Below are 14156 nucleotides of genomic sequence, written 5' to 3' on the forward strand. Positions count from 1 at the left end.
TAAGTGCGCGTAAGTAAACATTTATTTATCTAACCATAGAAACAAACTTTTGTTTCTATGGTTAGATAAATAAATGTTTGTTATTATTTCGCGCAAAGGCTACTGAATAGATTATAATCCCTGGTACTCGGTTTATAACCAGGTATAGAACAATTTGAGTGTCTAGTGTTTGTTTGAAGTCATGCATTGGAAGATTTTGCGAAAGAATAACAAATACATTTTGAAACATTCACGATTATAATCTAAGTAAAAAGTTTGGTGGTAAGTAATTTTCTTAAACCTAGTTCTGAGCGTATTATCTATTCACAATGCACTTACACATGGCACAGATGTGGTACCATGATTATCCTGAGCTAGTTATAGGTTCCAATAGATTTCTAGTAAACGAGACGGCTTGATGAAATTGAGACACAGATTTGCTTTTCCGTTCCGAGAACCTATGTATGTTAAGTTACTTTTTATTATAGGTATATAAAAAGTAGCATATAGGTACATCAGTGCTCAAAGTTCTACATGGTAACGACATATGTATACCATTAGATTTACTTGCCTCCTTTAATCCCTTTAGTAATATCGTTAAACATATTATTATTTGTGTCTTTGTATAGTAATAGTTAGGTAATGGAATTACTTTACTCCTTAGATTTCTAGGTACTAAAACTAAATCACCCAGTTGATTTCTTACAATTAAAACTGCACAGTTTTACCAAATCAAGTAGAAAAAGTTAAGAACCCAGAATCCTGTGTAAAATATTCTCATCGCAGATTAGATAAATGAATAAGGATAAGACAATCTTATATGCAAATAGCCGAGTCTACAGGTGTAGCCTGATTTCTTTGCTAATTAAAACTTTTTATAGTCCCGACTTTTGCCTTTTAACTTCTATTCTCAATGTTAAAGATTTGCATTTTAAGATGTCTGGGGCTGGGCTAAGATTTTGAAGCTAAAGTTTTCTTAACCAGGTTTATTGTAGGTATAGAATGAGAGACTTTATGTACTTACTCTCATAGGCGTGGGGACGTTTTTCGTATGTAATTGGTTGATGATTTGGGTTATTCACCATCTCGACACAAGAGACTGGACACACGTATGTCTAGTCTCTTGTGTCGAGTTGGTGAATAACCCAATGATTTCATAGCATATTAAATTGTGATATTTAAACATTGCCAGTATTATTTATGTTTGTGAAGTCATAATGCATAATGCGGGAGTTGTCTTTTACAAACAAGATTTTATTCCTTTTCAAGTATTAAAATGATTCAGCGAACATTAAAAAATATTTCCAACTACTTAGACTTTTGAAATATGGGACGATTTAAACAAAAAATAAACTATTATCTATCTACAGTTAAATTATTTAACAAATTAAAAAAAACCCTACAGAAATTCAATTATGTTTAACATTGTAGTACGTAGCGAATTGAGCTCAGAGGTCAATGACGCATAAGGCTTTACAGTTGTCAAAATCGACAAAAACTATAACCTCTTTGTAACGCGTAGTTTTATGAACTATCTAAAAAGATGAAATAACTGAATCAAATTGGCACGGTGCGATCGTACATCGCCGATATCGAAATGAAAAGTTTCCATGATTGAAAACGCGCTAACAAATTTTCAGTATAACTTGTTTAGCCCCGCTATTTCACGGATGTTAAAAGCTTACGCCATATTAAAATTTAATAGCATTTTTTTTTTATATTATTTGTATCGCAATTGTCTACAGTGCTACGAGATTTAGATATTTAAAATGTATTAGAAAAATAGTTCAAATATGGCGTCCGCTACAGGCGGTGATCAGTGCCTCGATTCTCTACTACTATCGACTACCGACAACCGAACTGTCATCGAGAAAATTTGTATGAAAATCTGATCAGCGCCTCTGACGGGTGTCGTAGGAAACATTTTGGCAGTACATTCTAAATGTCAAATGTCGATAGCTAGCCGGTTGTCGGTAGTCGATAGTGGTACAGAATCGGGGTACAGTACCTCGATTCTCTACCACTATCGACTACCGACAACCGGCTAGCTATCGAAGTTTTGACATTTAATGACCTGCCAAAATGTTTCCTACGACACCCGCCAGAGGCGCTGATCAGATTTTCATACAAAATTTCTCGATGACAGTTCGGTTGTCGGTAGTCGATAGTAATAGAGAATCGAGGCACAGATTTTTTTGATAGCTAGCCGGTTGTCGATAGTAGAAGAAAATCGCGCTTTTGACATTAATTTGTTTTGATGCATCATTACTGATGATTGATAAAATCTCTGTTACGGATTTTCCAAACATTATGATGCGTAATTATTCAAGTATTTATAATCGAATGGATCAGCGTAATTTCTGTCTAGATAAAAATAAAAGATTGACCTGATTGGACTATGAGTCCTACCGAATACCTATCAAAACTCCACACCTTTTTCAGGAAACTGGTATCTCTTGATATCGCTGTAAAACAATGATATAATTATAACCATTTATTTTATTATTGTTGTGAATATTTAGATATGACGTTTTATAATTACTGCTTACATAATATAATAATATTGAAGATGTTGTAAAAATACCAATCTTCTTAATCCCAAAATATATATTGCGTGGACTCAAGGTCTTATTTTTCCCTCGTACGGGAGGAGGCAAGGGTTAATATGTTCCGTTGTTTGGCTGTGGGTTTGTTTTTCAATCACGTTAGAACTACAGAACTAATTTTGATGCAAGCAATTTTTAATCTGGATTGATTGAACACTTGTTTATCCCGGAAAAGCTTTTCACGCAGGCGAAGCCGTGAAAAGAGATTTTTTTAATAAACTATTTAATCAAATTATTCCTTGTAATCAATGAATTCAGTGAATTAACTGACAATCGTAAATTTTTATATATATTATTGATATGTATCTGCTTAAGAGCCACTTACTTTGAAATATTATGATTCATTAAGAAGTTTATTGTGATAAATATTATTATCGTTGATCTAAAATTAATACTTATTGATATGATAGTGAAAGATAATTGTATAATCTTCGTCGATTGAACTCCTTTTATAATTACCTCTGATATAATGTTATTTTGTGTATTAGCCCGTTTTTTAACTTTATTATTATTTTAATAATTAATTATTAATATTGTTTATTCTTAGTTTTAGTAGTAGCTTTATTCTTAGAAAGTACAGAATAATATCCAGTTAGATTCTACATTCTATATATTTTAGTTTTTTTTGCAAACATGAAAAAAACTAGTTTCCAAAGCATCGACAACGTACTCTTTGTGTATCAAAATTGAACTTTTCGCTATTCTTACACAGATGGCGCTTGAAACTAATGCCGAAACGTCTAGCAAGTCAAGTTGTGAGACAAAAGTACACCGTACGCCTCTATCACCTGTACTACTTAAGTCGTTGTCGCTTTTATTTTTGTTCGCCTTCTGCACAATGCCTTGTTGGCACATAAAGTAAAGCACATACTAGAAATGATGATTATTGTATCAATTCAACTTTGAGTGACGTACCGAATTTATCGGCATTATTATCAGCGTTCATATTACCGTGTGTAATGTGTTAGCCCCTCGTCCCGCACACTATCGTAAGGATGTACCAATATCTATAAAACAAAACCTTTATCAAGCCAGTATCAATACTTACTAAAACATCGGCCAACAAACAAGTCTCCAAATTTAAACAAATTTTACTTTTTTATACTGTCCCACTGCTGGGCAAGGGTCTCCTCCTAAACTAGGGAGGGGTTAGGCCTTGAGTCCGCCACGCTGGCCAAATGCGGGTTGAGAATTTACTTTTAAAAACAAAACATATAGTTCACCTGTTACAATGAAAATAACAAAAATATTGTGCGTCGTATTGTTTTTTCTGTGCGGACTGAGTGATTCCAAAAAATTCGAAAGGTGTCAATTAGTCAGAGAATTGATAAAAACGAAACAGTTGCAGAAGTCCTTTCTGGGTTGCTGTAAGTATATTTTATTGTTCTTCTTCTTCTTTTTATGGTATGGTTAGTGGTCAACCTGTTGTCAAAGTTGTTCAAGCCATACGTAGGCCTTTGACGTGGCTTAGCGACTGCTATCTTAGACGGCACGTAAAAAGTCTGTCCCAGTTGTTGTCTATACAGCTGGGACCGACTGTTTACGTGCTTTCCGAAGCACGGAGACGCCCATTTCATATACTCCTATGCGGTCACCCATCTATCGAATGACCGCGCCAAAGTTTGCTTGGCCGCAAGTTTATTTGTCCCATGTAATGAGCGAGCCTGTTGCCATAAATCGGGCTCGTCACGAAACTCTGGCGTAACTTATACACTTACAATACATGTAAGTGTATAAGTGTATATATGTACATTCATAGTAAAATTGAGTGATTTAATGTAGTCACATTGTAATATGTCTGTATGTATGTATTGCAAAGGCAAAGGCCGTGGCGTAGCGGCTAACGTTACCATTTAGCGCACATGACCCACAAATTGCGAATATAAACGTACTAAAAATAACTTAAACATCTTTATCATATCAAAGTACGAGCGTATCCGTGTAAAGATAATAGTAATTAATCATTCTAAAACCGCAAAAACAATCTAACTACAAGACAATCAGCTGACATTGACATTCAAACTACTCCAAGCGAGTTCAACTCTTAACGCGCTAATTGTAAGATGTATTATTGTGAATCAGTACTTTAAACATATGAATCATATGAATATAATAGTAGTGTCTGTCTTCGATTTCAAAGTAACTATGTCTTCTCGATTGTTTATAATTATACGATGCTACGATAAATACAACTAGTGACAGTATTTTTTTTATAGGACTTTAAACGCAACCAGCTATAGGAGTTTGTAGAGTTGGCCTTAGGTTACATTTCATCCTAGAATCTTTACGTCTTTTGAGAGAAAGAACCTAAATCGCGAAATAGGTGCAGGAGAAATCAATATTAAACTGTAGCGCCATTGTCTACCACTATCGACAACCGGCTATGTATCGAGAAATGTTGCTATCTGATCAGCGCCTCTAGCGAGCATCATAGAAACTATTTTTGCAGTACATTTTAAATGTCAAAATTCTCGGTAGTACCGTCTGTAGAGAATACGCGCTTCTGAATCAAACTGATAGGCAAAGCTAGTATAGAATAATTGCTGCTATGAATGTATTCATAAAGATAAGTACAGGCATGCGGTTCACACGTGTTGTTTTAGTTCTGTGTTGTTGTGTGTGTTATGTGTTTAGTAAAAGATTTGAGACGAGGTGCAAGTTGGTGAGGGAATTGATGAAAGTCGGAGTTCCCAATGATATGTTCTTGGGGCAATGTAAGTTGAATTAAAAAAAAATGAACAAACGGAAAATCTAAATAAAGAATTACAATAATTAAGAGTCATTTTACAAGAGGTTGTGCACTCGTAAATTATTTAGAAATACGACGTATAGAAATATTAGACACATGCATGTATTTAGTATGAAGTTTAGTATAACAAACCATCATTGTGTATCGATATTTGCATATTTCTGAATACATTAGTGATCAAGATTATCAAGTGAAAAATATTTTTGTATATTAGGATCGAAACACTATTAAAATCTGTAGTTTTATAAGCATTTGAGCTAAAGAAAATATTCACATCACATTTTTCTTGAGCATAGGACAGGATAATTATGCAATGGCGTCGTAAGCATTTCATTAGATACATCCTGTAAGTGACTAAGAAATTAAATCATATAGCAATTTAAGTATTACTATTCTCGCAAATCATAGTTATTTTCCTTATGACTACAATCGAATAGAGGATAGTGATGTCATTCCAATTTCTTCAAACTTGTGTCATTGAAATGACAACATTAGAATCAGGGGGGCTATCACGTATCTCAGGTGACGACTATTTGAAAGGCACTATGCTGTACATTGTTTTCTCCCTTAGAACATAGTGACTAACACGTTACGTCAAAACAGCACTGTACTGAATAGTGACCATCAATTTTGGCGTACATTAGCTGTCAACTGCTTGCTTGATACGTGATAAACCCGCTGATCTTAGAAAGCCTGTCATGACTACTTTTTTATCAGAAATCTAAGGTTATTTTAGATACATTGTAAATTCCAAGACTACTAAGTTGTCAGACTACCTATAGTTCATCTCGTATGCCACTTAAGAGTTACATTCGTAAAGGACTCGCATAAAATATCATATTTTTTCAAATTACTCAGTTTTTAATTAACATAATTAGTAACATTAAAACACAACAGAATAAAAATAATTCAAAAACCTTCATAAGTTACATTTCATGTTAAAACTTTTCATAAAATAAAAGCCTAATAATTCCAATTACTTTTCAGTTAAGAACCTCAATTAAGGCTTTTAAAATTATACAGGGCGGTGTTATAATGCATTAAGTGCAATATAAAAGTCACGCATTACTTTATGAAAAGAATTTTGCATATTATTATGAGTATCACGCGAACGGTCAAATTGCACTTTGTAATATTACTACAGACTGTGATATTTTAAAATGATTTACTTCACCATTAGTTTTAAGCGACAGTGAAATTTTATGATTTTAATACGCTTCTAAACTATGTTTAGATTTTTTTCTTATAATAATAGAAGGTTATTATGTTCTATTTTACACGTAATTTGCAACATATTTCTTTCTGCCGAGCGAAGTGTGTGCAATAAAACGATTGAGGTATAATAATATAATGTCTTGGAATTTTTTATGAATAACTATAATGGTTATTGAAATTTTTCTGTTATTAGGAACTGTTTTTGATGACTTTTTTGCTTATATTTGATGTTTTATGGCGATGGCATGATGATAGAAAAATAGATTCCTTTGCAGTAGTTACTATTAATATAATAAATATAACATATAATGTATATGCTATAATTGCAAAAGGTATGGTTTAAAACCGGTCGCGTCTTGCAGAACATCCATAGTCATGATAGCATCATATTAACTGCAGTGGGAATTCCGTAATTAATTCAATGGATATAACGACTACAAGTACAAACGTACTGACGCAGAATTAAATAAGTCGTGGGAAAATCATTTTATTCTATTGTTGTGATGCATTTAACAGGAAAAAATACAAAATGACGATTGTTATGCCGGGAAAAAATAAAACGATGCATATTTTGACCTTATTTTATTAGGAGATAATATTAACGATCGACCGTGGTTACGGGTTGACTCAATTTCAAAGAAAGGTATAATATCATATAGATAGAAGGTGTATAAGATACCTAATATTATAGGATAGGTATTATATCCTTTATTTTTAAATCGCGTTTAAGACCCGTTGCATTATAATATTATGTGTACAAGTTGCGAGAGTTACAACCATTATTAGGAGATGCAACACAGGTACAAAGTGCATGCAGACCCGGTAAAGCAACAGAAACATATTTATTGTATATTTTGCTCTAAAGTTTATGCCATCAAAAACATTCTGTAAAAAACCCCAAGTCTCGCTGCTCATTCTCTGTGCCGTAAAAAGCTGTAAGATCTATGTAATACCAAGTCAATGTATCTATTTAGTCTCTACTTAAAGGACTTTCTGTCTTAAATTATTACATAAGTTGTTATCATGCCAATATCAAAAGTATTTTACGTTTAAAACGAATAGTTTGTCAAATATCATTTTATGTTATTTTTGTTTATACCGACAGGGTTACGGCTCGGTTCAAATATTATCAACTGGGTTTTTACCAATTTCGTAGGTATGTAGCAATAATTTGGGCCAAATCTTTTAAAAATGAACCATTTACAAACAACTAATAAATAACACCACTTTATTTAAATAAATTGCCAAAGCCCCAACTATTGTTTTTGCATTAAGGATACGATGTACGTAGCTAAATAGTTAATAGAAATGAACCATATAAATGTATCGCACGTACTAAATAAAAAAACGTCGTCTAACACATACTTGAATGTAAAAGACAGCATTAAAGGGGCATTTGTCGGTATTGAAATGTTTTGCAAATTGAATGGGGCAATAGGCACCCCCGGGACATTATATCTCGTTAATTGCTTCCCGCTTGTTCTATTGTGACCTTCGCCGTGACCTTGACTGATGAACTGTGTACGGGTACTTAAATGTATGGCTACGGTTGAAACAATGTTTCTAGTCCCCGGTTTCTGAGGTACATTTAGAAGTAAAGTCTATTCAATAGCATTTAAACTCCTATAAAAAAACTAAACGAACTAATTAATAGTGTTTTTTTTTTGTTTATTTATTTAGTCTGTTTCTGTGTCTCACTACTGAGCGAATACTTCTTCCCTGAATTTGAATATTATTATTGTTTAATAAAACTCTTTACAATGATCAAGGGTGTTTCCTGAAATTACCTGTTATAAATAAACGAACTTTTTAGTTGTATATTGAAAAAATCATTTGTAATATTTGTAAATCAATAACTTAGCAGTTATTAATATTAACACAGAAACGACAGTCACACTGCCTATTAATAGTAATAATAATCCCAGATAGCTCCTCATGATTTACATTAAGATGCGAAGAGATAGTTACGGTGATTGGTACATGCGGAAACCACACGTTCTGGGTCAGTATATCTCGCTAATTAATACTCTCTTATTCTGTTCCGGGATGACCTTGACCTTAAGATACATCTTACCACGTAATAATAATATATAGTTGGGATAACGAACATGATTTATGGTATTGCGTGTTTCCATTCGCATATCGGTTGTTGATACGCATTACAATCTTAAAGTTTTATTTGTTGAATATTTTTCTATTTTTTGTCAACTGTTGACCTTTGAAGTTGGTTTTACATACATACATAAAATCACGCCTTTTTCCCATAGGGTTAGGCAGAGACCAGAGAACACCCTGTTACGATCCTTACAAACTTCCTTGACTGATATGTAAGAATTAAAAAGAACGGATCTTTTGTCGACTGACCGTTATTGCGAAGACAATACCGGTATAACTTAGCTGAATCGACAGAAATGAGCAATATTAATTAGGCAGCTATTAATAAGAATAATTATTAAGATCGTTTAATAAAAGTAAAAGTAAAGGATTGTAAGCGTACTTGATTAGCAGTCATCTCTATTTATATGTATATTAATAAATCGTATTTATCGATCTAGAAATAGGTTTCAAAAGACCACTAGATTCTTTTCCCAAATTCAACCACGTAGATTTTGAAATTCAGAAAAGTTATGGCAGAAATTGTACTGAAAATGGCCGTCAGAATTGTAAAAACTTGCCATTGTAATACCAGCCTTTGTAAAAGGCTACTTGTGACCTATTTTCATTTTAATTTCGTCTAAGCCCCAACAGTTGTTGTTTTAAAACTGTTAAGAGTTAGTAGAAACTTTTTTCATTTGTTTCAGGGGTATGTCTAATAGAAAAAGCGAGTAATAGAAACACCAGTGCCTTCGTAGTCACTCCCAGTGGGAAGAAGTTTTACGGCTTGTATAAGGTTTGTTCGTAATTTTATACAATAAACGGTTTAGCCAACTTTTTTTTTATGTGGAACGTAACTCTAGCGTTAATTCTATATGAGACATTAACATTAAAATATTATAAAAAATATAAATTAAAATGATTTCTTTGTTTGTATTCTTAAAAAAATCGATGTGAGAGTGTTCGATTCTTTAAAATAATAGTGTAAGCTACTTCATGTATTTTTGTACTCTATGCCAGTGTCCCACTGGAGGCTAAAGGACTATTTCCTTAATTTCCACACCTCTCCGGCGTAAGTCCCTCTTTATCCAGAAGCGCAGCACGCTCGTGTTTATATCGTCTCGTCATCTCCGTAGAATTATAAAATGTTCTTGTTTTTTTATAGATACCTAGTGTATGGTGTAGAGAAAAGAAACGTGGAGGTGCCTGCAATATAAAATGTGAAGGTAAGATCCAAATAATATAACAAACTATTTAACATACTCGTACATACCACCATGGCTGTTATACTAGAAGATGTATGAAAAACACGCTCCTTTCGCCATTAGCAATATTAGACCCATGTGTACCTATAGGGTGGACCTTTGGAGAAGCTATACAAAACTTCTGGCTATCATTGATTAAAATTCTAATATTAATTATTAAAGACCACTTTGCCTATAGATGATTAACATTTGGACACATAACCCGTGACAGTTACTACTATAAAAAAACAACCATTCGAAATCTCGAGCTTAAGCGAGTGTAAAAAAAAAATTTGTTCACAAACATCAAATGTTGCACTACTAACTGTAGTATTTACAAAGTAAGTAATTGACCAACATAGTCTGAAACTGCGAACGACATCGCAAGCAATCTGAAACGTCTACATTTTTATGAGCCACGTTTTACATCAAGAGTTTATGACATGGTCAAGTGGTATCTATTGTATACTATTTTGGATATAGTACGCTATTGCTGGGCTACTAATGGTACTCGAAAATATCGATTCGAGAATTTCGAAAGAGTACTCGAAGTATGGCCTAAGGACGATGATAAACAATTGAGAAACTGTAATAGAATTATTAAAGGTTTTTTTCCTTCAACCGATAGTTATGAACAATTAATCTAAAGAGATAAATAGTTAGTGTTATAATGTAGTAGATGATGTTGACAACATTTCACAAATGTAGGAAAATGACAGCAACATTTTTTTGTAGGTTCTGCAATACGTTAGAATAATGTTTAGGAATAAAATAATTCTGTTCACATTTACTTTCATAAGCAAAGTAAAATATAACTTAATATTCTATACTAAGCTGAAAAACTTATGACTAAAGGATACCTCGATAAAAGACATGACAATAAATTCCATAAAGGACCTTAGTATGTTATTATTTCCTTTTCCTTGACAAAGGCTTTAGCTACAAAAGTTTAAGTATTCACATTACGTAGGTAATTTCATCAGACATAAAGAAGGTTATGATCTACTTTTTAGACGTTGGCACTTCTTCAAAATAAAGCAATTTTGTTTATCTCATATTTTATCATAAACTGTACAGGTCTTGACAAAGGTCTTGACAAAAAAGAAAATTCGAACAGGGTGTAATTTGATATTATTATTTCTCTCTTAAATTAGTGTCTTTGATGGCAGAAACAGTTGTTGTTTACTTATCGTTGCAAATCCTTAATGTATACTCTAAAAAGTAACTAGGGGACACACGTGCCATCAAATATCTATTTTTAATTTAAAACAAAACTTAAAACACATATGGCATAAACCAAAAATATCTATTGAAATTTTAGTACATATTTCATCCTGCAGAGCCGCTGACGGTATTTTAAAAAGCCGTTACGCCACCAGCGTAATAAAATTCAAGCTATGGTTTTCACAAAACTAAAGCGATAACTTATCGAGAAATGGTGGTAGCACCCGCGTTATCTTTGTACCACTGGACTGGAAATATTAAAGTAGGAAAGTATAAATCAGGATTCTGTAGTGGCGGGAACTTTAGCTACATTTTTACGAGCATTACCCGAGTTTATTTGATTTCGTAAGTTTCGTCTAGCTTGTATTTAGGGTTTGTTACTTAATGTGAAGCAACATTGTGATGTATTAAGTGATTGGATGTTTTATTTTACGACTTGTAGTTTGGTTTTTCTCTAATTTTTGGGTTTTGTGCGAGTGAATGGATGTTTTCTTCTTTATTCCAGTATTGTAACAGATTTATTAGTTAAACGTCTTTTTTTTTTTTTTTTTTTATTTTTATTTAAAAAGACAACTCCCGCACTAAGAATTGCTCTTGTGTCGCGGGGACTTTTACAAACATACAAACAACGGACACAAAGCACGACCAGACCCGAAACAATTATTTGTGGATCGCACAAATAATTGCTCCGTGTGGGAATCGAACCCACGACCTCCCGATGCAGTGGTATCGGCGTGGTGACCTAAACCACTGCGCCACGGAGGCAGTCATCAGCTTTTGGATGATATATACAAATATACCTTGCTTAACCACAGGCTTCCGATAACTACGATATCAATTTCCTATCGTACTGTATGTAGTACTAAAATCAAGTCATCACTTGGTCAGAGTATTCTTCTGCTACGGTAATCGAACAAGTTATTCGTTTTCTTTTAAAAATGTATAATATTTAAATACTCAAAAGTCCATGACTTAAAAAATATATTATTATAGGTAGAAAAACTATAACACAATTTTAAAACACATCTTTGTCGGTTAAAAAATCATGACAATAAAGAATTGATTTGAATTTATCTTACATAAAATACTCATTTATCAGATGAAAAAAAAAAAGATCAATAACTTACTTCCCTAATTTGACCCACAGATCTATTGAATGAGGACATCCGTGACGATACAGCATGTGCTGTGAAGATCTTCCAAGAGATGGGCTTCCAATACTGGCCCGACTGGCTGCAGAAGTGCAAGAACAATGATTTCATTACCAATGAGATTTATAAGTAAGACATCTTTTTATTTTTTTTGAAAAGGCAACTTTTGTGATAAGAATTAACTTCATAATTTAATTGACCTAGTAGGACCAAAACCATAGCAGCTATTTGTGGTTTACACAAATATTTGATCCGGGGAAATACAGTTCGCTCTATCTACTTTAAAATTTCATGTTATCCACTTGAGAAATTAAATTATTAAGAAGTGACGCGAATAAAGGTATGAATCGTAGTACATAACTACCTCATTTTAATTTCCACAATACATAGTCTGTACCTTTTATTTAAATAGTCCACTTTCACGCGAAAATCGCAAAAACCAATACAAACTTCACTCACTTCCTAAAAGAAACGGCCTACGAATACTTAAACACATAATACCATCAAAATTCACTGTTTAGTCACAACTATTCTATTGTTACTTTCCCTTGACGTGTGAGTAAGGGCAGACCCTTCCTTATTTGTTCAGGCCACGATTTAGGACAAGTTTATTTCCATAAAAGGTTAACCGGCCCTTTTTCCAAGCTTATGGAAATGTAATCTTAAAATCGGTTTTTTCCCGATTTAGTTCCAATAAAATATTATGGTAATAATCCTTGAATGTCTTTGAAGCTGAATTAATTTTAGAAATTGAATTTTTTAATATGAAAATGTGTTGAATATTTAAATTTTGGTGCCGTTGTATTGTGTTATCGCGCGCTGGTTCAGCAAATTCAATGAAACGTGTACTATACGCGTGTATGTGTGAAAATTTAAATAAATGCTCTGCTTTTGTCGCTGAATTTATCGGTACTGTGTTCTGCAACAATGGATTCTGTGACGTTATACTCTTCATAAGTCTCTTTAGAATGTTACTTTCCTTTATGTTAGTACCAAAAAGTAGCACAGATTCTTTGAGAAACATCACAAATAATCATTTCATGGCAATTTTTTAAAGAATTTCCTAAAACTACAATCACATGAAAGGACCTAATGTGGTACTCCATAACTGACGGCGTTGCCAAAGACACACAACTTTGAAAAGTCATTGATGTGTTGCCTCGGGTTCGAACCTGCAACCACTTGCGTGGGAGATGCCAACTTAAACCATATCACATTGGTTATGACTTTTTTATCACTATCACGGCTGTCTTATCAATACTGAAAAATTATACAATTTATTACTTCACAGATGTCCAGATTTACGCTTCAGCCCTGACCGAAGCGCTTCAAGGTCTTCATCAAGAAGTAAAAGGTCTCCCAAAGAAGATCTCTTTACGAGGCTTAAACGCTCTTTAGGCCTCAAAGTTAAAAACGATGTGTGCTACGGCAAATGCTGTTCTTGATGAATTAAAGAAATTGATTCAAAGCTTTATTTTTAAAAGTTTGTTGTTCGTTGAATAAAGGTTTTTGTAAATTTTTTACCATTGCTTATCTTTTTACATTATTTTTTTAAGTCTATCTGTTGCCTAAGGCTACGACTACTCAAACTAATATAGCTTTTTACTGCCTCCTTAATGAAGAATATTCTATACCTGCATATTGACATTATGGAACAAATAATATGTGCATTGACTTAAGCAAAACACCATATTTCTAAATGGAGTGATCACAGTACGAATCCTTTTGATAATCTCTTATATTTTACTAATGAAACGTTTCCATGAAAGGCACCCAATCACAAAGCCTCGGTTACACAACAATTACTGTTGAAATATCGTAAAAATTTAACCAAAAATATTGCTATTCAATAATCGACTTTACCGTTTCAGTAAACCGTATAAAATACGTCACA

The 14156-nt window shown here is 33.2% G+C and overlaps 1 protein-coding gene across 2 annotated transcripts; it reads left to right on the plus strand.

Annotated features, from left to right (window-relative positions):
- The first annotated feature begins 3623 nt into the window (after positions 1–3623).
- Positions 3624–13785, plus strand: LOC142983135 (lysozyme-like). Of its 2 annotated transcripts, none has more exons than XM_076129997.1 (5): positions 3624–3952; positions 9351–9439; positions 9809–9869; positions 12259–12391; positions 13554–13785. In XM_076129997.1, exons 1-5 carry the CDS (start codon positions 3817–3819, stop codon positions 13705–13707), a joined length of 573 nt encoding a protein of 190 aa, XP_075986112.1. In that variant the 5' UTR covers positions 3624–3816; the 3' UTR covers positions 13708–13785. The 2 variants fall into 2 exon arrangements, with proteins under 2 accessions (XP_075986112.1, XP_075986110.1); XM_076129995.1 differs by lacking the exon at positions 3624–3952 and adding an exon at positions 5137–5299.
- The last annotated feature ends 371 nt before the right edge of the window (positions 13786–14156 follow it).

Source organism: Anticarsia gemmatalis, chromosome 23 (genome assembly GCF_050436995.1).
Source record: "Anticarsia gemmatalis isolate Benzon Research Colony breed Stoneville strain chromosome 23, ilAntGemm2 primary, whole genome shotgun sequence".
In the NCBI taxonomy this organism is placed as follows: domain Eukaryota; kingdom Metazoa; phylum Arthropoda; class Insecta; order Lepidoptera; family Erebidae; genus Anticarsia; species Anticarsia gemmatalis.

Excerpts from the sequence above, each read along its gene's own strand:
- LOC142983135 (XM_076129997.1), top strand. The coding sequence starts at position 3,817 with ATGAAAATAACAAAAATATTGTGCGTCGTATTGTTTTTTCTGTGCGGA. Across the intron at positions 3,953-9,350 it reads GAAGTCCTTTCTGGGTTGCT|GGGTATGTCTAATAGAAAAA; the intron begins GTAAGTATATTT and ends CATTTGTTTCAG. Across the intron at positions 9,440-9,808 it reads AGTTTTACGGCTTGTATAAG|ATACCTAGTGTATGGTGTAG; the intron begins GTTTGTTCGTAA and ends GTTTTTTTATAG.